Source organism: Macaca mulatta, chromosome 10 (genome assembly GCF_049350105.2).
Source record: "Macaca mulatta isolate MMU2019108-1 chromosome 10, T2T-MMU8v2.0, whole genome shotgun sequence".
Lineage (NCBI taxonomy): Eukaryota > Metazoa > Chordata > Mammalia > Primates > Cercopithecidae > Macaca > Macaca mulatta.
Window position 1 is genome coordinate 102,997,918 of NC_133415.1, and position 27,083 is coordinate 103,025,000.

At 50.1% G+C, this 27,083-nt stretch overlaps 1 protein-coding gene and 1 long non-coding RNA gene across 6 annotated transcripts in view; one reads left to right on the forward strand and one right to left on the reverse strand.

Moving 5' to 3' along the window:
- PEDS1 (plasmanylethanolamine desaturase 1) overlaps window positions 1-27,083 on the reverse strand; it is a 294,224-nt gene that overhangs the window by 21,452 nt on the left and 245,689 nt on the right. The window contains 1 exon segment of one of the 2 annotated variants that reach the window (NM_001194059.3): window positions 9,333-9,614. In NM_001194059.3, the coding sequence (NP_001180988.2) occupies window positions 9,333-9,453 (121 nt within the window). In that variant the 5' untranslated portion in view covers window positions 9,454-9,614. 2 annotated transcript variants of the gene reach the window in all.
- LOC107000368 (uncharacterized) overlaps window positions 25,341-27,083 on the forward strand; it is an 11,117-nt gene continuing 9,374 nt past the window's right edge. For 2 of the 4 annotated variants that reach the window (XR_013400045.1, XR_013400046.1), the window contains exon 1: window positions 25,355-27,083. This exon is cut by the window's right edge. This is a non-coding gene — a long non-coding RNA (uncharacterized LOC107000368). The other 2 variants (XR_013400047.1, XR_013400044.1) reach the window with 2 other exon arrangements.

The following is a 27,083-nucleotide window of genomic DNA, read 5'->3' on the forward strand; positions in this document are numbered from 1 at the left end:
TTGCCCGGGGATTGGCCAAATAAATTCAGTCCACATCATCTCTGCAGCCAGGAAAACGCCTGGGCAGTTGTCTATAAGTGGACGTGGAGACGCCCAGGACATCTAGGTAAGCGCAAAAAGCAAAGCGCCAAATAGCAACCATTTATGTTAAAAAAAAAAAAAATCTATAAAGACTGGCTTTTCCCTTATTCCCTTTTAAAGTACTAGCATATTACATTGTTTTCTTTTTTTTTTTTTTTTTTTTTTGAGACGGAGTCTCGCTCTGTAGCCCAGGCTGGAGTGCAGTGGCCGGATCTCAGCTCACTGCAAGCTCCGCCTCCCGGGTTCACGCCATTCTCCGGCCTCAGCCTCCCGAGTAGCTGGGACTACAGGCGCTGCCACCTCGCCCGGCTATTTTTTGTATTTCTTAGTAGAGACGGGGTTTCACCGTGTTAGCCAGGATGGTCTCGATCTCCTGACCTCGTGATCCGCCCATCTCGGCCTCCCAAAGTGCTGGGATTACAGGCTTGAGCCACCGCGCCCGGCCTACATTGTTTTCTTTTAATCGTAAATTAAAATAAAAAAATAAAAAGGGGCCATGTGCGGTGGCTCACACCTGTAATCCCAGCACTTTGGGAGGCCAAGGCAGGAGGATCATTTGAGACTAGGAGTTCGAGACGACCCTGGCCAACATGGTGAAACCCCATCTCTACTAAAAATACAAAAATTAGCCAGGCATGGTGGCGGGTGCCTGTAATCCCAACTATTTAGTTATTTTAAAACTAAAATAAAAATAAAAATAAAATAAATAAAAGGGGTTAGGCCCAGTGGCGTACTCCTGTAATCCAAACACTCTGGGAAGCTGAGGCGAGAGGATTGCTTGAGCCCAGGAGTTCAAGACCAGCTTGGGCAACACGGCAAGACCCTGTCTCTATTAATAAACAAACAAAACAAAAAATTTTAAAAATTAAAGGAAATATGGCTGGACGCAGTGTTTCATGCCTGTAATCCCAGCACTTTGGCAGGCCGAAGCAGGCAGATCACCTGAGGTCAGGAGTTTGAGACCAGCCTGGCCAATGTGGCAAAACACTGTCTCCACTAAAAATACAAAAACAGCCGGGCGCGGTGGCTCAAGCCTGTAATCCCAGCACTTTGGGAGGCCGAGACGGGTGGATCACGAGGTCAGGAGATCGAGACCATCCTGGCTAACCCGGTGAAACCCCGTCTCTACTAAAAAATACAAAACACTAGCCGGGCGCGGTGGCGAGCGCCTGTAGTCCCAGCTACTCGGGAGGCTGAGGCAGGAGAATGGTGTAAACCCGGGAGGCGGAGCTTGCAGTGAGCTGAGATCCGGCCACTGCACTCCAGCCTGGGAGACAGAGCGAGACTCCGCCTCAAAAACAAACAAACAAACAAACAAAAAAACAAAAACTAGCCAGGCGTGGTGGCAGGCACCTGGAGTCCCAGCTACTCGGGAGGCTGAGGCAGGAGAATTGCTTGAACCCAGGAGGCAGAGGTTACAGTGAGCTGAGATCACGCCATTGCACTCCAGCCTGGGTGACAAGAGCGAAACTCTATCTCAAAAAAAAAAAGGCCAGGCGCGGTGGCTCATGCCTGTAATTCCAACACTTTGGGAGGCTGAGGCGGGCAGATCACAAGGTCAGGAGATCGAAACCATCCTGGTTAACACGGTGAAACTCTATCTCTACTAAAAATGCCAAAAAATTAGCTGGGCGTGGTGGCGGGCGCCTGTAGTCCCAGCTACTCGGGAGGCTGAGGCAGGAGAATGGCGTGAACCTGGGAGGTGGAGCTTGCAGTGAGCCGAGATTGCGCCACTGCACTCCAGCCCGGGTGACACTGTGAGACTCCGTCTCAAAAAAAAAAAAAAAAAAAAAAGGAAATAAAAACACCATGTGGGTGACACAGAACATGTGACTAGGGTATGCCCCAGGCAGCTGCTCTGTAAGGCAGAGAAGACCTTTAATGACAATAATTTGATCATGGGTGTTTAAAATGTACTGAGCAGTTACTACATGTCAGGCGCCTGCTGAAGTGATGTCCTTTTGCAGATGAGAAAACTGACCACCAGAGTGGTCAAGGAAGTAGCCCAAAGCCACCCAACTAGTCAGCAGAGACCAGAATTCCATGGCCAGAGGTCTGGCTCCTAAGATCCTGCTCTCGCCCGGCTCCATCCTGTTCCTGCTGCCCCTGGTCCCTCCCTCTATTCCCCATCACCCTATCACCTTGATGACATTCTGGGTGAGGAACCCAGGTCCCCCTTAAGCAGCGGGGCCAGACAGGTCCCTGTGAAGGGGTCAGGGCCAGAGCAGGTGAGAAGGGCTCCTCCCGTGTCCATCCTTTCTTCTTTTTAGGGCTCTGTGTATGCTGTTCCCTTCACTCCCTGTGCACCTGACACTGCTCCTGCTGATCTCACCCTGGAAACCTCCATCTCCAGGAAGCCATCCATGATGCCTCCTCTGACCCCACACTCCCCCAACACGAGGCCCATCACTCATGCCTGTGGCCTTGTCTACGTTTGCCTTCCCTACCTAAATGTGAAGTCGGGAGGCCCAGAACCATGCCTGGCTCACTCACCAGGGCCCTGATACTCAGTAAATGCTTGCAGAATGAGCATCTGGGAATGAAATTCCCAACCACAATCCTAACGGACAACTCCACAGCTTTGTGTCTGGGTGCCGCTCACCGACATACCTTGGGAAGGAAGTACTGGGTTCCCCATTTGTCATGATAGGGAAACTGAGGCTCAGGGAGGGAGAGGGCCTTGTCCAGGTCACACAACAGCAAGCTGCTCCTGACCTACCCCGAACCAGAATCAGGATAGCTGCCCTCCCCTGGCCTATGAAAAGACCAAGGCTCAGAAGGGGAAGGGGAGACACCAAGGTTACATCCCTTTGGCCCCTTTTGTACAGAGGAGGACACTGAAGCCCAAGAAGGCGAAGGACCTCAACAGAGGTCACATAGCAGAGGTCACAGGGGCCTAGATCTCCTGGTTTCCCAATTCTCAGGCAAGGGCTGTTTCCCTGGAGCCACGCAGCACCCCCACTGCCCGGCAGCTGCCCCAGCCTGGGGATCACTATGATCAGGCCCAGCAGGGCCTTCCCCTTTCTGGTTCTTGTTTGTAGCCAAGGCCCAGGGCTCAGAAGCAGAAAGCCCCGAGCGGCCGAGGTGGGAGGACATGGAGAGGCGGTGAGAAGGAAAGAACAAGTGAACCCTCCCGATGGACCTGCCTGCCTGCCCCACAGCACACAGGGACAGGAAGCGGGCAGATCCAACTGCAACACAATCAAATAAGTTACCCTAACAATGGCTGACACCCACTGAAGCCTGTCATGTGCTGGGGTGTGGCCCATATTGGAGACGTTGCAAACTGGCTCCCTCTGACATTTTGCCCTCAGTTTTAAAAAGTGAACTAAATTTGAAAATCACGTAAAATTCCTAGTTTCCTGCTTCCCTCAATAACACAGGGTTCTGGCCACCCTAGGCCTGAACAGTAATAGCTGCCCCCATCCGATGGGATACGAGCTCCAGGTTCACCCTGGTCCTCTCCCTTCCCTGGGGTCTCACACTCGGTGGCCAGATTTGGTGGTGGCCCTGGCTGGGCCCCTGTAGTCATCTGAGTTTTTGAGCCCGAGGCACAGTCTCTCATTCAAGTATCAGCCCCTCAAGGAAGGAACTGAGTGATCTCATTTCCTAGACAAGGAAACTGAGGTTCAGAGCTGGGTTTGGATCCCAGACTCATCAATGAGACATGTTAGCCTGGATGTTAGGGGCTGTCCTGAAACCAGAGATGATCCAGCTCTCTCCCCAGGCCATGGAGAACGTCCTCCAAATCTGAATACTTTTCCGTCTAAACTCCATCTCTCTTTGGCCTCTGGAAGCTGGATCCTTCTGCAGACCAAATACCTTAATTCTGATCCATAAAAAATGCATACACAATGGCCAGGTGTGGTGGCTCATGCCTGTAATCCCAGCACTTTGGGAGGCTGAGGCGGGCAGATCATGAGGTCAAGAGTTAGAGATCAGCCTCGCTAACATGAACATAGTGAAACCCCGTCTTGACTAAGAATATAAAAATTACCCATGTGTGGTGGTGTGCACCTGTAATCCTAGCTACTCTGGAGGCTGAGGCAGGAGAATCGCGTGAACCCCGGAGGCAGAGGTTGCAGTGAGCCAAGATCGCACCACTGCACTCCAGCCTGGGTGACAGAGCAAGATTCCATCTCCGGGAGGGGAGGTAAAAACATACACAACGTAAGTAGCTTTCACTGAGCAACTAGAACATGCCAGGTACAGGGCTAAGGTGACCTCAGCACGCCTCATCACCTCCTGGGGCTAGGGACCCTCTGTCTCATTCTTCAGAGAGAGAAGCTGGGCCTGGAGAGGTGAAGGCACTTGTCCAAAGTCACTTGAGGGTTACCAAAGTCACAGCATGGACCATCAGCCTGGTAGGGCCTGTGGGGTCAACTGGCCTAAACTGTGTCACTTAACAGATGGGCAGACTGAAGCGGGGTCAGGGAGTGTGGCTGCTCAGGACACAGGAGGCCTGGGCTGTCCTCTGGCTGTAATGCTGAGGTCCTGCTTTTAGAGCCAGCCCCTGGCTTGGCAGGGGTTGAAGATCTGAGCCAATAGTAGTGGCCACTTGTTGGCCAGAGGAAGGGCTGGCCTCATGTGGTAGGTATGGAGGGCTAGGAAGAGCAGGGGAGGGCTGGGATCATGCCTTTGTCATCCTGCTTTCCAAGTGACAGGCTGCAGTAAAAGGCTTGGCGGGCCCAACTCTTCTGGTTCCAGGTAGAGGCAAGCCCCAAATAAGCTGAACTTCAGAGGGCCCCTGGCCTCCAGCAGACCCTCAGCCTCAGGGAAATGGGGGACAAGAGGTAAAGAGAAGGCGGGGATGAGAGACGGACAGAGGGATAAATATGAGATGAGAGACAAATAAGGAATCAGAGCCACGGGAAGATGAGAAACAGGCTGAGTGCCGCAGCTCATGCCTGTAATACCAGTGCTTTAGGAGGCCAAGGTAGAAGGATCACTTGAGGCCAGGAGTTGGAGACCAGCCTGGGCAACATAACCAGATCCTGTCTCTACAAAAATAAAAATAAAAATTAGCTGGGCGTGGTAGCTTACACCTGCAATCTCGGCACTCTGGAGGCTGAAGCGGGAGGATAATTTGAGCTCAGAAGTTTCGGGTTGCAGTGAGCTACAATCGCTCCACCGCACTCCAGCCTGGGTAACAGAGCAAAACCTTGTCTCAAAAACAAACCAAAAAAATGAAAGAAACAAAGATGAGAAACAGAGACAAAATGAGCAAAAAACAGAAGGCCCATCTGGGGGACTGTGAACCCCTGGGCTCAGCTTCGAGAGTACAGGCCAGGACTCTCACCCAGTACTCCTGACACCCTCCACCTTTCCCCTCCCCCGGTGCCAAGAGCCTCTGTAATCCCCAGGGCAGGGGGCACCAACAGTTAGCCTGGGTTGGGGACAGGTGGATCAAGGACTCTTCAGGCTGCACCCTTGAAACGTGGGGCACCTGAGAAGCAGCACACACACGGCCAGATTTCAGCTGGGACCTTTTGGGAAGTTGGACACCCGTCTCACCCTCCGGCCTGCCAAGCTGGCCAGGCCCTTCACAAATCCTGACATCTGGCATGAGGTGGGCTGCTGCTGCAAAACTCAAGCCTACAACAGGACCCTTCATGGCTCCCAGGTCCCGCAGGACCAGGGCTCAACCTCTAGGCCAGACAGTTGGGGCCTGCAGAATCAGGCTGCGGCTGCCTCCCTGCTGCACCTGTCACCATTGCCTCGGCCCCATGCTGTTCTGGTACAACTACTCAGAGGCCCTTTCTCTGCCACCTGCCCTGCACACATGCTGTTCTGATGATCTGGAATACTCGCCCCTGCCTCCCACACACTCACCCCTGGCTGGCTGACTTCCACAGTGAAGAGTAAGAACGTAAGACCTAGGGCACCCGCTCCCTGCCCAGTCCCGGGTTCCAGGCCTAGGCCTGCTGCTGCCCGGTGCCCCGCCCTATGACCTCAGGCAGTCTCTCCCATTTTCTAAGCCTCAGGAAACGTTCCGACAAAAGTGGACTGGGTGCTCGTGAGGGGCCAAGCACTTCAAGCAAACCAAATAGGTTCAGTCCCTGTCCTGCTGGCCTTCCCATCAGGCGAGGGCAGATGTGGGCCTAACCCCGATCAAGGTGAGCTTTAGGAAGGGCGTGCATGGGGTGGGGGCTGGGAGGGGTTGCAGCCTCCTCCTCTGTAAATGGGGTTAATATCAGGGTACAGCTCACACAGTTGTAGTAGGGATGCACTGAGAGCAGATGAGGAACATGCCAGCACAGTGAAGGCTCAATCACTCGGCTATGTTGATTGCCATGATTATGACTGTCAACTGTCACAGTGCCAAACCACCTCCGGCCCCAGTAATCTCAAACATTCCGCTCCTAGAACCCAGGAACTTCTCCCACTCTTCCCTCCAGCCTACATGTGTCCTCCATGTTCCCTAAATATGACTGGCAAGCTCCCACCTCAGGGTCTTTGCATTTGTTGTTTCCCTGGTCTGGACCAATCCTTCTTCAAATATCCTCAGGGCTCCCTCCCTCGGCCCTTCCTCCCTTCAGGCCTCCCTTCAGGCCTTCCTTCGAATGTCACCTGCTCAGGGAGGCCTTCACGCCCCCTCCCTAAAATGTCATCCCGTCCCCAACATTTCAGGTCCCCCTCTCCTGCTATATATTTGCTCCACAGCGCTTGCCACCACTGGGCATGTGAGACAGTTATTTGTCAAGTTTATTGCCTGGCTATCTACTAAAATGCCAGCTCCATTTTTTCTTTTTCTTTTTTTGAGACAGAGTCTCGCTCTGTCATCCAGGCTGGAATGCAGTAGCGCGGTCTTGGTTCACTGCAACCTCCGCCTCCCGGGTTCAAGAGATTATCCTGCTTCAGCCTCCCGAGTAGCTGTGATTACAGGGGCCTGCCACCATGCCCAGCTAATTTCTGTATTTTTAGTAGAGTCGGGGTTTCTCCATGTTGGCCAGGCTGGTCTCGAACTCCTGACCTCAAGTGATCCACCCAATTTGGCCTCCCAAAGTGCTAGGATTATAGGTGTGAGCCACTGTGCCCAGCCAGCTCCATTTTTTTCTGTCTTGCTCACCACTCTGCCCCCAGAGCCTAGAACACGGGCTAGAAGATAGGTGCTCAACATGCATTGCGCCTGGTTTCTCATTTTATCAGGCCCAGAGGGGTCAAGTACTTCCCCAAGATCACACAGTGAGCGGATAGAAGCAGAGAGGCCAGTGGAAAGGAAGTTGGAGAAACCAGTTTGGCAAGTCTCCTCCCCTACCTCCAGGTCTGGAGGAGATAAGAGGCCTTGACTGCAGATTTGGGGCACCAGGCTGTCTGCAGACTGTGATTCAGGCATGGCTGTTCAGAGAGTGAAGCGCACTTGGGGAAACCAGAAATGGACAAATAAGCAATTGATCGTGGTGAGGTGGGGAGACAGCAATCCCTGGGGAGGCTCAGAATGCCTGGGAATGATTTGGGCTGTCTGAAAGTAGGCAGGGTTCACAGGAGCAGGCAGAGCTGGACACTAAAGAGGGAGGCCCTTGAATCCTTATCCCCAATTCCCAGGTGGGGAGTTTGAGGACCAGAGAGGTGAGGTGGATCCCCCACAGCAAAGGTCAGACTACTGTTAACAACAGGGAGTGCCTACTGAATGCCAGGCGCCGCACCACAGTGGACGATCTCATTTCCACTTCCTAACACAAAGGGGCAGATAAACTTTAACTTGCAAGGAAACCAAGGGGAAAAAGAGACGGAAAGTGGCTTGGACCAGGTCATACAGCTGAGTAATAGAGTCAGGATGTTAACCCTGGCCTACCTCCAGGAGAGCCGGAGGTTGTAAGTCCGTAGGCTGGGTGCCTTGGGTACAGGCCTGAAGAAACCATAGCGGCATGGACCAGGTGCCCAAGTCAGGAGTTAAAAAATCACATACAGAGAATGGAGTGGTCTAGGACCCAGTGAGGAATCGCAAATGGCCCATGGCCATGCTGCTTTTTAAGGAAGAGACAGCATGGAACCCAGACCCGTGAGGGTGGAAAGCTAAGGTGCTAGTGACCCAGACCCACTCCAGGCAAGGGCTGCGTGTGGTGCTTGGTGGCTGCCCCACAGCAAAAGGATGTCAGAATGTTTGACAAACAAAGCTTGATGCGATGGTGACACCTAGGCAGAGGTGCCTCCCAGTAACCGGTGCCTCCCAGTAACCTGAATCTGGAGTTCTCAAAGGCGCTTCCTTAACCCCTGGGGACACAGGGCCCTTCTGAAGCCAAACAATAAAACTCCTAAGGCTCAACATAGGAGTCAGAGAAGGTGGGGGTGCCCCAGCGTGCTTGCTGGAGCATATACAGTGAGCAAAGCAGGAAGAAGCTAGGGAGAAACCGTGGCCCCAGGGAAAGGGGCAGAGGGAGAGGTGAACTCCAACTTGTGATCTGGTCTGGGGAATATGGGGGTTCCAGTCCCAAGTCCTAAGGAAGGGGCTAATACATGGACGTGACGAAGGGGCAAGAGCTGGAGTTGGGGCTTTTGTACAGGGGAGCTTACACTGGGGTACGTTCAGTCCCTTCACTGCCTGGGATCCAAGAATATGGGTTAAGGACTGATGCTCCCCACTGGAGGGTTGAGGAGAGGATATCGGTCTGTAGCCACTGAAGCTATCACTAGGATGGGGTTTTGGGGGAAGGGTGTGGGGGGTACCGTGCAGCTGGAAGCCCCTGAGTTAGGGTTCCCTGGGCAGAGGAGCTGACATTCCCAAGTTAGGGAAGTGAGGTCATTGTCTGCAGCCCAGGGCCTGGGCTAGGGCACAGAGGAGGCACTAGGGTGTAGATTCCAGATTTGGGGAACCTGGGATGAGGTGTGACTTTTAGGGGCCTGAGGGCAGTGCTTATAGCTGAAGGGCAGCTTTGGGCTTGGACTGGGTCCTGCAGGGATGACGAGGTGGGGTTCTAAGTCTAGGAGCACTCTTCGCAACCAAGAATGCCCCGGGGCTAGGATTCCGTATCTGCGGGTCCGATGGGAGCTCCATTTGTCGCCCAGGAAGCTCATGGTAGTTTCTTGATCTGGGGAGTGTCTTTGCAGCCAGGAAACCCCGGGGCCAAGGTTCTGGCTTGGGTTTGGAAGGGACGCTGGGGTGGGGTCCCCGAACTTAGGGGCGCTATTTGCAAGTAGACACCCAGGCTGGAGTTCCGCATCTGGGCCCGAGGTTGGGGCTCCAATCTAGGGTCGCTGTCCACAGCGGGGGCTGGTGACCGCAGGCCTGGAGGGGGGCCCGGAGGTCTTACCTGGCGAGTAGAGCGCAGCCAGCTCGCGGGCCCCAGCGTGCTGCGCGCCCCAGCGGCAACAGGACGCCTCGTCCTCGTCCAGCTCCAGCTGCTGGCCCGGCCCATCCTCGGCGCCCGCCATGGCCACTCGCCCGACCGGCCCGGTGCGCTCTGCTGGCGGCGGCGGCGGCAGGGCCGCGGAACCGCGGCGAGATCACGCCGCCCAATGACCGCCCAGCGCCGGGCGCGGCGGCGCCGCGGGCGGGGTCCTCGCCCGGCCGCGCGTCACAGCCAATCGGGGCTCGCGCTGGAGCCGCGCAGGCCAATCGGATGCCGCTGAGCCGCAGCCAACCGCCGCGAGCCAGAGGCTGGGCCGCAGCTGGACGCAGCTGGGCGCGGAAGCGTGGGGCGGAGGCGCGTGCCCGCCTGACCCGCTCAGCCGCGGCTGGGTTCCCGGCTCCAGCCCACCTGGAGCTCGCGGCGCGTCGCCGCCCACCTAGGCTTCGGTTCACTGGCCCTTGCAGTGGGCCGAGGCTGGGCCCAGAAATGGGCATTTCTTGAGCCCGCAGCGTTAAGCGCCCACCGTGTGCAAGGGACGCGAAGGCAGGGCGCCGGGCCGGGGCGGAGGCCAGGGAGCGTTTGGCGGGTGCTTTGTACAATGCTCCCTGGCGAGGCCGATGGACGGTGGGCTGGTTTATCAAGCCCTACTGTGTGCAGAGGTTTCGGGGACCGTGCGTTCATCAGCTGTGTGCCAGCTCTGTGCTGTGCGCCCAAAGAGGAGAAACCTCGAGCCTGTCCCGCATCTTCCCCAGCTCAGGCTCTCCCGATGGAGAGGACAGTCAGCTAATGAAAATGACAGCTAGGGTCACTATGAGATTTGCTGAGCGCTTAATATCTGTCAGGCGCTGGACCAAGAGCTAGACAAGCAACATTTATTTGACTCTTAAACACCAATGGTATTGCCTCCTCAGAGAGCCCCACCACCACCACCCTGCTCAAAGGTGCCCCCTCCTCCAGTCACTGTGACATCACCCTGTTTTGTCTTCACAGCGCTTGTGGTGGGGATTGAGCTTGCAGTCCCTGTCTCTCCTATCAGAGAGCAAGCTCCTGAGGGCAGAGAACAGCTTTGGTCACAGCAGAGCCCCCGTGCCAAGATTGGGGCTGGCACATGGTAGAAGCTCAATAAATGCCTGATGAATGAATTAAGGCTCAGCCAGATGCGTTTAGTACTTCAGCAGATAAATGACAGCAGCAGGGATTTACCCCAGGTCTAACTGACAACAAAGTATGCAATAATTGCTCATAGAAATTCCATACAGGCTGGACGCGGTGGCTCACGCCTGTAATCCCAGCACTTTGGGAGGCCAAGACCGGTGGATCACCTGAGGCCAGGAGTTTGAGACCAGCCTGGCCAACATGGTGAAACCTTGTCTCTACTAAAAATACAAAAATTAGCCAGGTTACTTATCCCAGCTACTTGGGAGGCTGAGGCAGGAGAATCACTTGAACCTGGGAGGTGGAGGTTGCAGTGAGCCGAGATGGTGCCATTGCATTCCAACCTGGGTGACAAGAGTGAGACTTGGTCTCAAAAAAAAAAAAAAAAAAAATCCATACAGTGAGATCACATAGGAGCCTCCCTAGAGGCTGTGGAAGGTCCTGAGAGGTGCTGAGGGGAGCAGAGAGGGGAGGTAAGAGTCCCTTCCAGAATCCAGGTTCTCTGAGGGTTTAAGTCCTGGATTCCTGCACTACCAGTCACCCCAGGGCTGTTTCCTGAGTGTTCCTGCCATAGAGAGCCACTGTCCCCCACCAGGCCTATGCTCCCTCCGTTTCTTTCCCACACCTCCTCCCAGGAAGGAAAAGCCACCTTTCAGTGGCAGGGATGGGTTGCAACCCAAGTCCTGGTGAATTCTGGTGAAGCTGGCTGGTTTTGCATCATGTATTAACAGCACAGTTAATCCAACAGTTGGATTTTTTAACCCAGGAGCTTAAGGCTGGAGGGGGGGTTTGGTGGCTTTGGTGGGGGCTGGTTGTCAGATTTCAGGTAAACACCTTCTAAAGCTCTCTACTCGCATCCCACAGCCTCCAAACAGGGTAGGGTGGCTGGTTACTGCTGGTGTCCAGAGACCCTCACAGTGGCCAGCACCCGATGGTTGATGGACAGACTGCCTGAGATAACTCATTCCTTCATTCTTTCACTGAACACATTTATTAAGCACCAACCCGACCCAGGGAAACAGCAGGGAACATGGCAGAATCCCTGCTTTCTTGGGAGGTGGGGGTGAAGGTTAGGGAAGTCCTGTTTAAGAAGATGACATTGGATCCAAGACCTAAAGGGCATGGGGGAGCCGGTTACTTAAAATGAACTGGGAAGTCCCTTCCCTATGGGGTTTTGAGTAGAGGAATGACATGATGACATGATCTGACTTACTTTTTCTTTTTTTTTTTTTTTTGAGACGGAGTCTCAAGCTCTATCACCCAGGTTGGAGTGCAGTGGCGTGATCTCGGCTCACTGCAACCTTTGCCTTCTGGTTTCAAGCAATTCTCCTGCCTCAGCCTCCTGAGTAGCTGAAATTACAGGTGCCCGCAATGCCTGCCTAATTTTGGTATTTTTAGTAGTGATGGGGTTTCACCATGTTGGCCAGGCTGGTCTCGAACTCCTGACCTTGTGATCTGCCCACCTTGGCCTCCCAAAGTGCTGGGATTACAGGCATGAGCCACTGTGCCCGGCCAAGAGATATAAATTTCATACCTTTTAAAGTATAAAGTGAACCCTATTAAAGTAAATTCCGTGGTTTTTAGTATATTCACACAGTTGTGTAATCATCACGACTATCTAGTTCCAGAACATTTTCAGTACACCCAAAAGAAACCCCATATCCATTAGCAGTTACTCCCTCACTTCCCTCTTTCCCCAGCTCCTGGTAACCATTAATCTACTTTCTACTTCTAAGGACTTGCTTCTACTGGACATTTCAATGTAATAGGATTATATAATTATATGAAGCCTTTTGTGTCAGGCTTCTTTCACTTAGCATAATGTTTTCAAGGTTCATCCATGTTGTAGCACATGTCAGAATTGCCCCTTTTTTTTTCGGTAGCTCAGATTACAGGCATGCACCATCAGGCCCGGCTAATTTTTTTGTAGAGACGGAGTTTCACCATGTTAGTCAGGCTGTTGTGAACTCCTGACCTCAGGTGATACACCTGCCTCGGCCTCCCAAAGTGCTGGGATTACAGGCATGCACCACCATGCCCAGCCACGTATATCTTTTTTGGACAAATATCTATTAAAATCCTTTGCCTTGGCCAGATGCGGTGGCTCATGCCTGTAATCCCAGCTACTTGGGAGGCTGAGGCAGGAGAATCATTTGATCGTGGGAGGCAAGTGATCCAAGTGAGCCAAGACCACGCCATTGCACTCCAGCCTGGGCAGCAAGAGCGAAACTCCATATCAAAAACAAACAAACAAAAAAATCAAATCTTCTGCCTTTTTTCAAATTCAGTTATTGGTTTTTTTCTTGAACTGTAAGAGTTATTGATATATTATGGCTATTAATCCCTTATCAGATATAGGATTTATGACATATTTTCTGTCATTCTGTTGGTTGTCTTTTAACTTTCTAGATCATGTTCTTTGACATACACTTTTTTTTTTTTAATAGGGTCTCATTCTTTCGTCCAGGCTGGAGTGCAGTGGTGTGATCATGGCTCACTGCAGCCTTGAACTCTCGGGCTCAGGTGATTCTCCCACCTCAGCCACCCAAGTAGCTGGGATTACAGGCAAATTACAGGCATGGGCCACCACGCTCAGTTAATTTTTTGTATTTTTTTTTCTTTTTTTGAGTGGAGTCTTACTCTGTTGCCCTGGTTGGAGTGCAGTGGTGTGATCTTGGCTCACTACAACCTCCTCCTCTTGGGTTCAAGCAATTATCCTGCCTCAGCCTCTCAAGTAGCTGGGATTACAAATGTGCGCCACCACACCAGTTAATTTTTTGTATTTTTAGTAGAGATGAGTTTTCACCATATTGGTCAGGCTAGTCTCGAACTCCTGACCTCAGGTGATCCAACCGTCTTGGCCTCCCAAAGTGCTGGGATTACAGGCGTGAGCCACTGCGCCTAGTCCAGACTTGATTTTTTTTTAAAAACTTTTTTATTTGTGACAGGGTCTCTCTATTTGTCTCCCTGGCTGGAATGCAGTGGCACCGTTACGGCTCACTGTAACCTCAACCTCTTAGGCTCAAACAATCCTCCTACCTCAGCCTCCCAAGTAGCTCAGATTACAGGTACACACCACCATGCCTGGCTAATTTATTTTTTGTACAGATGGGGTCTCATTATGTTGCCCAGGCTGGTCTTGAACTCCTGGGCTCAAGCAAACCTCCCACTTCAGCCTCCCAAAGTGCTGGGATTACAGGCGTGAGCCACTGCCCCTGGCCTCTGAGTAGTACATTGGTTTTTTTTGTTTGTTTGTTTGTTTTTTGGTTTTTTTTTTGAGGCGGAGTCTCGCTCTGTCGCCCAGGCTGGAGTGCAGTGGCGCGATCTCGGCTCACTGCAAGCTCCGCCTCCCGGGTTCCCGCCATTCTCCTGCCTCAGCCTCCCGAGTAGCTGGGACTACAGGCGCCACCACCACGCCCGGCTAATTTTTTTGTATTTTTAGTGGAGACGGGGTTTCATTGTGTTAGCCAGGATGGTCTCGATCTCCTGACCTCGTGATCCGCCCGCCTCGGCCTCTCAAAGTGCTGGGATTACAGGCTTGAGCCACCGCGCCCGGCCACATTTGTTAATTGATAAAGCTACATTGACACTCCATTATCACCCAAAGTCAATAGTTTGCGTTGGAGTTCACTCTTGGTGTACATTCTGTGGGCCTGGGCAAATGTGTAATGACGTGGATCCACCATTGTAGTTACCAGACAGAGAAGTTTCACTGCCCTAAAAATCCTCTATCACAGATGTATTTTAATGATTTGATTGAATATGTGGGCTGCTAAGAAGTGGGCTTTGAGCCCACAGGAATTGTGGGCTCAAAACATCTCAAAAAATTAAAACAAAAAAAAAGCCCTGAATTTTTGGAGGAATCTCTCTTGCTGCCCCTGTTCTCAGCCCCTGAATTTAGCACAAGCCAAGCAACATCGTCCAGTCCCCTGGGATGCAGTGATTGATTCAGAGATGAGCATGTGACTTAAGATGGTCTATCACAGTGGACTTCAGGATCCTGGTATGGAATTGGGATGTGAATAAGGAAGCAAGTCTCATCAGAATCTGCTGGCAGACATGAAGGCATCATCCTCAGAGTGAGTCCAACATTAGAGGAAGCAAAAAGGAGAGACCAAGAGAAACCAAGTCCTTGCTGAGACTGTTAAGTGGCTGGATCAAGTTTCACCTGAAAGCAGCCCTACCTTTCCAGTCAGACAGACTTAGGTTAAGTCTCAGCTCCATCACTTGTGTGCTGTGTGACCATGGACAAATTATTTACTGTTAGGATGTCAGTTTCCTCCTGGAAAAATGGGGATCCTAGCAGAATGCCTGCTTCATAAGGTTGTTATGAAGATAAACAAGTTAATACATACATAGTTGTTAGAAGTGCCTGACATATTGTAAACCCTCAATAAATTTTATTTTATTTTTTTGAGACAGAGTCTCGCTCTGTCACCCGGGTTGGAGTGCAATGGCTCGATCTTGGCTCACTGCAACCTCCGCCTCCGGGGTACAAGTGATTCTCCTACCTCAGCCTCCCAAGTAGCTGGGATTAGAACTGCCCATCACCACATCGGGCTAATTTTTGTGTTTTTAGTAGAGATGGGTTTTTGTCATGTTGGCCAGGCTGGTCTCAAACTCCTGACCCCAAGTGATCCACCTGCCTTGGCCTCCCAAAGTGCTAGGATTACAGGTGTGAGCCACTACACCCGCCTTCAATAAATTTTAGCTATTACGGTTAGCACTGAGCCACTAGAACAAACCTTACCTGAACTGAAACTCTCCTTTGAACTTCACTGCTATACGAATCCAATGGATTCTGGGTTTTTTTTTTTTTGTTTTTTTTTTTTTTTTTGAGACGGAGTTTCACTCTTTTTGCTCAGGCTGGAGTGTAATGGCGCGATCTTGGCTCACAACAACCTCTGCCTCCTGGGTTCAAGCGCTTCTCCTGCCTCAGCCTCCCGACTACCTGGGATTACAGGCATGCACCACCACCCCCAGCTAATTTTGTATTTTTTGGTAGAGACGGGGTTTCTCCATGTTGTTCAGGCTGGTCTTCAACTCCTGACCTCAGGTGATCCGCCCACCTCAGCCTCCCAAAGTGCTGGGATTACAGGCATGAGCCACTGCACCCGGCCTGGATTCTCGTTTTTATTTTGCTATATTTTTTCTTGCTTGCAGAGTGTGGGGCCTGAGATCAGGGAAGGATCAGGGAGAAAGGTGTGGGGAACTGTGTTTGAAGGTGGCTGTTACTCTGTGTCAGGCACTTTGCATACAACTTGCTATTTGGCCCCATTTTCCAGAAGAGGAAACGGAGGCTCAGAGAAGTTAACTTGTCCAATGTTTTTTTTTTTTTTTTTTTTTTTTTGCTTTTTTGAGACAGAATCTCACTCTGTTGCCCAGGCTGGAATGCAGTGGCGCAATCTTGACTCACTGCAACCTCCGCCTCTGGGGTTCATGCCATTCTCCTGCCTCAGCCTCCCGAGTAGCTGGGACTATAGGTGCCCGCCACCATGCCCGGCTACTTTTTTTGTATTTTTGGTACAAAACTTGTCCAATGTTTTTACCAGAGAGGAAAGGTAAGGTAAGGGGCCAGGCGTGGTGGCTCACACCTGTAATCCCAGCACTTTGGGAGACCGAGGCAGGTGGATTACTTGAGGCTAGGAGTTTGAGACCAGCCTGGCTAACATGGGGAAACCCCATCTCTACTAAAAACACAAAAATTAGCTGGGTGTGGTGGCACGTGCCTGTGCCTGTAATCTCAACTACTGGAGAGGCTGTGGCAGGAGAATGGCTTGAACCCGGAAGGCAGAGGTTGCAGTGAACCGAGATCACGCTACTAATCTCTAGCCTGGGTGACAGAGCAAGACTCCGTCTCAAAAAACAAAACAAAACAAAAGATAAGGTAGGGAAGTTGGACAGTGGGTATGGCAAGAGTAAAGGCCAGGAGGTGTGACTGTACCTGATGTGCATGCAGGGAATGGGAGTCATTAGGAATCTAGAGGAATTAGTGGGCAATAAAAGGCCAGGAGGCCAGGAAGGTCGGGGCCGAGCTCAATCCGTGTTGGTGGTGGTTGGAGCTATCTTTGTGTTATGGCCACAACTGCAGTTCCCTTGCATCAATCTTCTTATCTGTGAGGGTGACATAGAGGTGCATTTGTTTGGATTAGATCTGATAAGCCACAGATATCCCAAAGTTATAGTGGCTTAAACATGGCAGACACACACCACACACTACACAGACACACACACACAAACATGGCAGACACACACACACTACACAGACACACACACAAACTTGGCAGACACACACACACTACGCAGACACACACGCACAAACACGGCAGACATTTCTTTTCCTTTCACGTAGATAGAGGGGACCAGAGGTAGTGTGGCAGAATCCACAATTGCCAGGTCCCCTTCTATCTGGTCACTCCTCCATCTGGTCAGTCAACCAACAGGTGGCTTCCACCTCAGGGCCCAAGAAGGTCACTCATGCTCCAGCCATTATGTCATATTCCAGCCAGCAGGAAGGGGCAAAGAAGGCAACATTTCCCTGCTTTGATCCTACTGGTTAGAACTTGGTCTTAGTCACATGGCACTCTCTGCTGTACAGGAGGCTAGAGAATGTAGTTGTCCTCTATGGAGACCATCTAAAAAGCTGGGGTTCTATTAATAATCAGAAAGGAAAATGATATTATTAATAGTTGATACTGGGAAGCTTCTGCCACACACATGGCAGGCACGAGTCCTTCTTTTTGGCCTCCAGTGTCCAAACTGCTTTGCTAGGCTCTCTAGCCATCCTGGTGTTCCTGAGAGTTACCCAATTATTTCCCTAGTAAATTACTTGTTTCTTGCCTGTCATCACGAGCCCTCATAGTGAATGGCATAGGGGACGAGATCAGAAATGCATGATCAACAATAATGGTGAACATTTATTGAGCACTTACTGCATGCCAGGCCATGTTATAACCTTACCTCAGCCTCCCGAGTAGCTGGGATTACAGGCATGCACCACCATGCCTGGCTAATTTTGTATTTTCAGTAGAGACGGGGTTTCTCCATGTTGGTCAGGCTGGTCTCGAACTCCCAACCTCAGGTGATCTGCCAGCCTCGGCCTCCCAAAGTGCTGGGATTACAGGCATGAGCACCGCACCTGGCCAGGCCTGGTTCATTTTAAAATTGTTGTCTTTTTTTTTTTTTTTGAGACAGAGTCTCGCTCTGCCGCCCAGGCTGGAGTGCAGTGGCCGGATCTCAGCTCACTGCAAGCTCCGCCTCCCGGGTTCACGCCATTCTCCTGCCTCAGCCTCCCGAGTAGCTGGGGCTACAGGCGCCCGCCACCTCGCCCGGCTAGTTTTTTGTATTTTTTAGTAGAGACGGGGTTTCACCGGGTTAGCCAGGATGGTCTCGATCTCCTGACCTTGTGATCCGCCCGTCTCGGCCTCCCAAAGTGCTGGGATTACAGGCTTGAGCCACCGCGCCCGGCTAAAATTGTTGTCTTAATCTGAGTTGCTTAAGAATATCGAGTTGTTACTGCTTGCAATTCTGTGTGTTGGCTGGTGGTTCCTCTGTGGGTTTCACCTGGGCTTGTGCATGTGGCTGCTTCTGGCTTTCAGCTGTGCTGGCCAGGCCAAGGTGGCCTCACTCTTGGTGACATGGGATTCAGATGGGATTCAGATAGCTGGTTGTTGGCTGCGGCATCTCAGTGCTGCATCTGGGCTCTTGTCATCCAGAAGGTTAGACTAGCTTCTGTATATGGTGTTTTCAGCACAGCATCCAGGAGCCCTAGGCCCAGATGTCCCATAAAGTCTCTTTCTCCCATTTATTCTATCTCAGAGCAAGTCAAACATCAGCCCAGGGCTTCCAGGAAACTGCTCCTTGCTCCTTGTTGGACCCCAGACCTCATTTGTACTCACTAGCAGAGGGATAAGATTACCCTTTGACTTATCCGGCCCTCCAAGGTGGGGCAGGGAATGGGGTCACTTCCCTGAGGCACGTGGGCTGCCTGGGGAAGGGGTGGACCTTTGAACAAAACCGGGGAGGGGCAGGTGCAGGGAGAGGGTGGTTACAGAGCGGAGACAATAGACAACAGGACTATGACCACCCACTGTTAATGTTTGGTGGAATTTCTTTCCAGGCATTTTACAAATACTCAAGAGATATTCCTGCCTGCCACACTTACACTGAGAACCCGTTTCTGGAAGCCTCTTGGGACTGTGCCCTGATTGTGCCTAGATCCTGAGCACAATCATACAATGATGTTTTTCCTTTTCCTGGGAGCAGGTGGGAATGACAGATTAAAACTATGCTGTAAAAACTAGAACAAAACATAGGTGAGTTTCTAAAAAATGCCTTTAAAAAATAATCTTTTTTCAAATTTACAGAAAAGTTGCAAGAACAGTACAATAAACTCTCAACACCCTAATTATCAACATTTTGCTACACGTGATTTATCCTTCTATCTCTCTGTGTGTACTATTTTTCGGAACCATTTGGGAGTCAGTTACAGACATCATAATGCCTTTTTAGCCTAAATTCTTCCGTGTGTATTTCTTAAGAACAAAGACATTCTCTTACAGGAACTCTGTATAGTTTTTTTTTTTTTTTTTTTTTTGAGGCGGAGTCTGGCACTCTTGCCCATACTGGAGTGCAGTGGCCTGATCTCGGCTCACTGCAAGCTCCGCCTCCTGGGTTCACGCCATTCTCCTGCCTCAGCCTCCCGAGTAGCTGGGACTACAGGCGCCCGCCACCTCGCCCGGCTAGTTTTTTTTGTATTTTTTAGTAGAGACGGGGTTTCACCGTGTTAGCCAGGATGGTCTCGATCTCCTGACCTCGTGATCCGCCCGTCTCGGCCTCCCAAAGTGCTGGGATTACAGGCTTGAGCCACCGCGCCCGGCCTGAACTCTGTATAGTTTTTAAGATCAGAAAATGTCACATTGGTGCAACGTTATAATTTAATTTCTTTTCTTTTCTTTCTTTCTTTTTTTTTTTTTTTTTGAGACGGAGTCTCGCTCTGTCGCCCAGGCTGGAGTGCAGTGGCCGGATCTCAGCTCACTGCAAGCTCCGCCTCCCGGGTTTACGCCATTCTCCTGCCTCAGCCTCCCGAGTAGCTGGGACTACAGGTGCCCGCCACCTCGCCCGGCTAGTTTTTTGTATTTTTTTAGTAGAGACGGGGTTTCACCGGGTTAGCCAGGATGGTCTCGATCTCCTGACCTTGTGATCCGCCCGTCTCGGCCTCCCAAAGTGCTGGGATTACAGGCTTGAGCCACCGCGCCCGGCCTCTTTTTTTTTTTTTTTTGAGAGGGAGTTTGGCTCTTGTTGCCCAGGCTGGAGTGCAGTGGCGCGATCTTGGCTCACCGCTACTTCCGCCTCCCAGGTTCAAGCGATTCTCCTGCCTCAGCCTCCCGAGTGGCTGGGACTACAGGCACACACCACCACACCCAGCTAATTTTTGTAACTTTTTTTAGTAGAGATGGGGTTTCACCATGTTGGCCAGGATGGTCTCGGTCTCCTGACCTCGTGATCTGCCTGCCTCGGCCTCCCAAAGTGGTGGGATTAGAGGCGTGAGCCACTGTGCCTGGCCTATAATTTAATTTCTATTGTTCAGATTCAAATCTTGTTATTTATCCCAATTAGGACCTGAGACCCTTTTTTTTTTCCCTCTGAGTCTGCTTGCAAGGGACATCTCGTATTCTTAAACTAGTGACTATCAATGTCATTGCACCCCTTCTAAAGAGGTAAAATGTCCTTCTGCCCAAAGAGAAGAAAGTCAGTAACACATAAAATCTGTTTAAAGAATCTGTGCTTAGAAATCCTCCTCATAGGCTCTGTACAGTTACAGCAATGGTTCTCAGTCTGGGGTGATTTTGACTCCCAGGGGACATTTGGCAATGTCTGGAGAAATTTTTGGTTATCACAACTGGGGGTGGTGATTTACTGGCATCTAGAGGGTAGAAGCCACAGATGCTGCTAAACATGCTACAGAGGACGGTCCCCCTACAGCCCAACAACAAAGAATGACCCAGTCCAGGATGTCAGTGGGGCCAAGGTTAGAAATCCTGACCTGTAAGTAAACTGAAGAGGCATGCCTTTTTCTGTTGCAATAGTGCTCCCATGAATGTACAATTCGTTCTAGCAGTTCCATTTCCCCCCACCTATGTTGCAAAAATCCCACCTCTGTAGGCACCGGGAGGTCCAGCCAAGTGTGTTTAGGATCGCTGGAAACTGGAACCAACCTGTATGCCCATTAGGAAGAGACAGATCAAGCAGGTAGTCACACTGTGCCCTGTTGCTTCCCTCTGCTTCTTTTGCTCCTGGGTAACTAGGGCGGGGGAGGTGGGATTGGAAGGATGCCAGGAATCTTGGGCCTAGCTGCTGCTTTATGACTTAGGGATACAACTGCTTCTGACTCATGCGTGATTGGCTCTTTGTGATTATGTGCTGAGACACGTCAGCAGGAGGCTGCCCCGGAATGTCTCCCCATGTGAATTGAGGGTGGGGCCTCTGCTGAGTCACCTCTGTCTCCTAGAAGCCTGGCTCAGGGTCAGCTCATTTTAAAAGCAGCCGACCTTTCTTCTTCTCTTCCTTTCTCTTCCCTTCTCTTCCCTTCTCTTCTCGTCTCGTCTCGTCTCGTCTCGTCTCGTCTCGTCTCGTCTCGTCTCGTCTCGTCTCTTCTCTTCTCTTCTCTTCTCTTCTCTTCTCTTCTCTTCTCTTCTCTTTTCTTCTTCTCTCTCTCTCTCTCTTTCATTCACATTATAGCTTGAGTCAGAACTTCCTTTTTAAGGCTGAAGGACCACATTTTGCTTGTTTGTTCATTTGCGATCAATGATGATGGACACTCAGGTTGTGTCCACTTTTTAGCTATCGTAAATACTGTTGCTAATGAATATGGGTGTACAAATATTTCTTCAAGATCTTGCTTTCAGTTCTTTTGGGTATATACTCAGAAGTGGAACTGCTGGATCATATGGTAATTTCTGTGTTTAATTTGTTGAAGAACCGCCATATTGTTTTCCACTCTGGATGTTCCATTTTTAAATTTTATTTATTTATTTGTTTGTTTTTTTTGAGACAGAGTTTCCCTTTTGTTGCCCAGGCTGGAGTGCAGTGGTGTGATCTCGGCTTACTGCAACCTCTGCCTCCCAGGTTCAAGCCATTCTCCTGACTCAGCTACCCGAGTAGCTGGGATTACAGGTGTGTGCCACCATGCCCAGCTAATTTTTGCATTTTAGTAGAGACAGGTTTCACCATGTTGGCCAGGCTGGTCTTGAACTCCTGACCTCAAGTGATCCACCTGCCTTGGCCTCCCAAAGTCTTGGGATTACAAGCATGAGCCACCATGTCCGGCCTGGCTGTTCCATTTTATATTCCAACAGTGCACAAGGGTTCCAATTTCTCTACACCAACACTTATTATTATTATTATTATTTTGGAGATGGAGTTTTGTTCTGTCACCCAGGCTGGAGTGCAGTGGCATGATTTTGGTTCACTGTAACCTCCGCCTCCCAGGTTCAAGTGAATCTCCTGCCTCAGCCTCCCGAGTAGCTGGAACTACAGGTGAGTGCCACCACGCCTGGCTAATTTTTTGTATTTTTAGCAGAGGTGGGGTTTCATCTTGTTGGCCAGGCTGGTCTTGAACTCCCGATCTCAGGTGATCCACCCACCTTGGCCTCCCAAAGTGCTGGGATTACAGGCAGGAGCTACCAAGCCTGGCCTGTTTTGTAGTTTTCATTGTAAAAGTTTTTCACTGTTTGGATTAATACCTAAGGATTTTCTTCTTTTTGATGTTATTGTAAATGAAATTGTTTTTATAATTTTTGTTTCAGATCACTCACTGTCAGTGTAGAGAAAAGTAACTGATTTTTGTGTGCTGACTTTGTATCTTGCTACTTTGCTGAATTTATTTATTAATTCTAACAGTTTTTTCTTAGTTTGTGAAATTTTTAGGGTTTCTACATATAAGATTGTATCATTGGAGAGCAGAGATTATTTTACTTCTTCTTTTCAGTTTGGATGGCTTTGATTTCTTTTTCACTCCTAATTGCTCTAACTAGAACTATCAGTATTATGTTGACTGGCTAGAACTACCAGTACTATGTTGACTAGAAGTGCTAGGATTACAGGTGTGTACCACCGTGCCTGGCTGACTTTTTTTCTGTACCTTTTTAGAGACAAGATCTCACTCTACCAGGCTGGTCTTGAACTCTTAGGCTCAAGTGATTTGCCCATCTTGGCCTTCCAAAGTGCTGGGATTACAGGTGTGAGCCACCGCGCCTGGCCCAGAGGAGCTAGTGCTACTAGTTCTAAATCTGACTAGAAGTCAACATAGGTTTTTTTTTCTGAGATAGGGTCTCACTCTGTCACCCAGGCTGGAGTGCAGTGGTGTGATCACGGCTCACTACAGCCTTGACCTCCTGGGCTCTAGCAGTCCTCCCACCTCAGCCTCCTGAGTAACTGGAACTACAGATGTGTGCCACCACACCTGGAGAGAGATACATATTATAATAAAAATTATAATATAATTATAATTATATTTATAATTATAATAATATAATATGTTATAAATATATAATATAATATATAAAATTATAAATATATTATCTAATATATAATATAAATATTATATAATATTATAACATAAGATGTCAGTTCACTGCAACCTCCGCCTCCTAGGTTCAAGCGATCCACCCAGCCTCCCAAGTAGCTGGGACGACAGGCACCTGCCACCACGCTTGGTTAATTATTTTTGTAGAGATGAGGTTTCACCATATTGCCCAGGCTGGTCTCGAACTCTTGAGCTCAAGAGGTCCGCCCACCTTGGCCTCCCAAAGTGCTGGGATTATAGGCATGCGCCACCGTGTCCAGCCTTGGGCAGCCATTTTGGACCATGAGATGGAAACTGCCAGTTGTCTTCAACAAGAAAAAAAGCACAAGATGGCAAACGACTGGGCTCCTGACACCGTAAAGCAACTATGCAGCTCTGGATCACTTTCATTCAGATTAATACGAGAGAGGAAAACAAACTATTTTTTTGACTAGGAGGCAGTTGTTATTTGAACCTTTCTTATAGCATGGAGCCTGTATCCCACCATTGCAGTTTGCCTAATGAATAAATGGATGCTTGAATAACCAAAGAAGCAGTCAGATCCAGGCTCCCATACAGATTCATGCACAAAGACTCTGCCTTAGCCTAGGTGGGAGCAACGTCCAAGTGCAGTAGAAATATTCATGGCTGGAGGCTAGTTCTTTTTGATATAGGGTCTCACTCTGTTGCCCAGGCTGGAGTGCAGTGGTGTGATCACGGCTCACTGCAGCCTTGACCTCTTGGGCTCTAGCAGTCCTCCCACCTCAGCCTCCTGAGTAACTGGAACTACAGATGTGTGCCACCACACCTGGAGAGAGATCTATATAATATATATCTCTCTCTATATATATTTATATATCTCTACCATATATCTCCAGGTGTGGTGGCACACATCTGTAGTTCCAGTTATATATATATATCATATATTATATATTATATATAAAAATATGTATAATATATAAATACATATATAAATAAAATATATAAATATGTATTTATTTTATTAAAATAAAATAAATACATACATATATATTACATATATATATGTACTTTTTATAGAGACATGGTCTATGTTGCCCAGGCTGATCTCAAACTCTAGGACTCAAGTGATCTGCCCACCTTGGTCTCCAAAAGTGCTAGGATTACAGGTGTGTACCACCGTGCCTGGCTGACTTTTTTTCTGTACCTTTTTAGAGACAAGGTCTCACTCTACCAGGCTGGTCTGGAAGTCTTAGGCTCAAGTGATTTGCCCATCTTGGCCTTCCAAAGTGCTGGGATTACAGGTGTGAGCCACCGCGCCTGGCCCAGAGGAGCTAGTGCTACTAGTTCTAAATCTGGCCTTTCCACTAACTAGCTGTGTGCCCATGAGTCACCCATGTCCCCTCTCTGGGTCTCACATTTCTCAGTTGTAAACCAGGCTTAGCAAATCTTTAAATCTATGCAATTTAAAGATTTTTTTTTGCTCTTTTGCAATTGCATTTCTAGGAATCCATTCCCAGGGAAATTCTCACCGCACAGCACATGAACACAGGTGCCAGGATGCAGCCGCACCTTCCTTTGTGGAAATATCCTTAAAAGTGATTAAGTAAATGAGAGTTTATCTGTGCTCTGGAGTGCAAGACCGCGGACTATGGCTTTCAGGATTCTCTGGTGACACCTGTTGGCACAAAGGGATACTACAGCCCAGCTTGGCTACGTATTGGGAATTTCTAGAATAAGAGAGGTTCGGGGTAATTGTGTGAGGGTGGTTTGGGGAGGCAGAGAGCAGGGAGAGATTTGGAAGGAAGGCCAAGGCAAGGAGGTGGCCTGAGTGTGGAGGTTGCAAGCATAGACCTGGGTTCCAATTCTGGCTTCACTATTTACTAGCTGGGTGAGCCTGGGTGGATTTGGGACTTTCTCTGAGCCTCACTTTCTTCTTCTGTAAAACAAGGATCCTAGGCCAGGTGCGGTGGCTCATGCCTATAATTCCAGAACTTTGGGAGACTAAGGCGGGCAGATCACAAGGTCAAGAGTTCGAGACCAGCCTGGCCAACATGGTGAAACTCTGTCTCTACTAAGAATACAAAAATAAGCTGGGTGTGGTGGCGTGTGCCTGTAATCCTAGCTACTCGGGAGGCTGAGGCAGGAGAATCGCTTGAACCTGGGAGGCAGAGGTTGCAGTGAGCTGAGATCATGCCACTGCACTCCAGCCTGGGTGACAGAGCAAGACTCCATCTCAAAAAGATAAAATAAAATAAGGATCCTAAGGCCCGTGTTACAGATTATTGGTGAGGGCTGGGTGAAAGGATTACTTTATTTAATAATTTATTGAAACAACATTGAGCACCTAAGGTGTCAGTGATTGACAGTCTCATCTAGGTGCCAGGGATACAGCAGGGGATGAGGCCTGGGTCCTGCCCTCCTGGAGCTTACAGTCTAGTGCAGAGAACACAACGAACCAATAAGCATGCATATGACATAATTTCAGGTATTATTTTTATTTATTTATTTATTTTTGAGACACAGTCTCACTCTGTCACCCAGGTTGGAGTGCAGTGGTGCCATCTTGGTCACTGCAGCCTCCACCTCCTGGGTTCCAGCGATTCTCATGCCTCAGCCTGCCAAGTAACTGGGACTCCAGGTACACACCACCACGTTGGCTAATTTTTGTATAAGTAGAGGTGGGATTTTGCCATGTTGCCCAGACTGGTCTCGAACTCCTGTCCTCAAGTAATTCACCCACCTTGGCCTCCCAAAGTGCTGGGATAACAGGCATGAGCCACCGTACCCAGCCTAATTTCAGGTATTGATGACACTACAAAGGAAAATAAAGCAGGAGGCGTGTTGGTGTGGGTGGAGGCATTGTTGCAAGTGGGGTGCATGGGGAGGGTGTCTCTGAGGAGGCTTGAGCAGAGCCAGAGGAGCCGTATCCTGTGTGCATATGGAATGCATAAGAAATGCTAGCAGAAGAGCCTCACATGTAGGAAAGAGCCAATAAATGGTGGGTCATCATCTTATTACACACAGCAGAGCGAAAGGAAGGGAGGGATTGAAATCCATTTCCCAGGGTCTGCGGCAGTCACAGAGAGTGACAGAAGATTCCCTGGGCTGGCAGGTGGAGCAGCAGCCCTGCTCATGGTGTGGGGAGTGGGGAGCCCTGGACCTGAGGAGACCCAGTTCTGGGTGGCCTTGAGCGAGCCACCGTCTGGGCCTCAGTTTCCTCATTTGGAAAACAGGGCCGATAATGCCCACTTTGTGAAACTGGGGGGTGCCATGGGCTGAATGATGACCCCTCCAAATCATTATGTTGAGATTCTAACCCCCAGTACCTCCGAATGTTACTGTATTTGGAAATAAGGCCTTTAAAGGGGTAATTAAGTGGCTAGGCACAATGGTTCACACCTGTAATCCCAGCACTTTGGGAAGTCGAGGAGGGCAGATTACTTGAGGTCAGGAGTTTGAGACCAGCCTGGCCAACATGGTGAAACCCTATCTCTATGAAAAATACAAAAAGTAGCCGGGCGTGGTGGTGCACATCTGTAATCCTAGCTACCCAGGAGGCTGGGGCAGGAGAATTGCTGGAAACCAGGAGGCAGGGGTTGCAGTGAGCCGAGATCGCACCACTGCACCCCAGCCTGGCCCACAAAGTGAAACTCCCTCTTCCGGGGGTGGGGGGGGGAAAAGAGGTAATTAAGTAAAAATGAGGTCATTAGGGTGGACCCTAATCCAATATAATCGTTGTCTTCATAGGAAGAGGAAATTTGGACACAGACACAAACAGAGGGAGGGCCATGTAAGCCCAGAGCAAGAAGGCAGCCATCTACAAGCCTCGGGAGAGGCTGCGGGAGAAACCAGCCCCACTCACACCTTGACAACAATCTCTGTTGTTTAAACCACACAGTGTTACGGCGAGCCCTGCAAACTGAGATGGGGTTGATGTGGAAATACGGCTGGGCACACAGGAGACCCTCAGTGGAGGCTGATTTCTGTGGCCCAGTGCCACATGGAGCCCG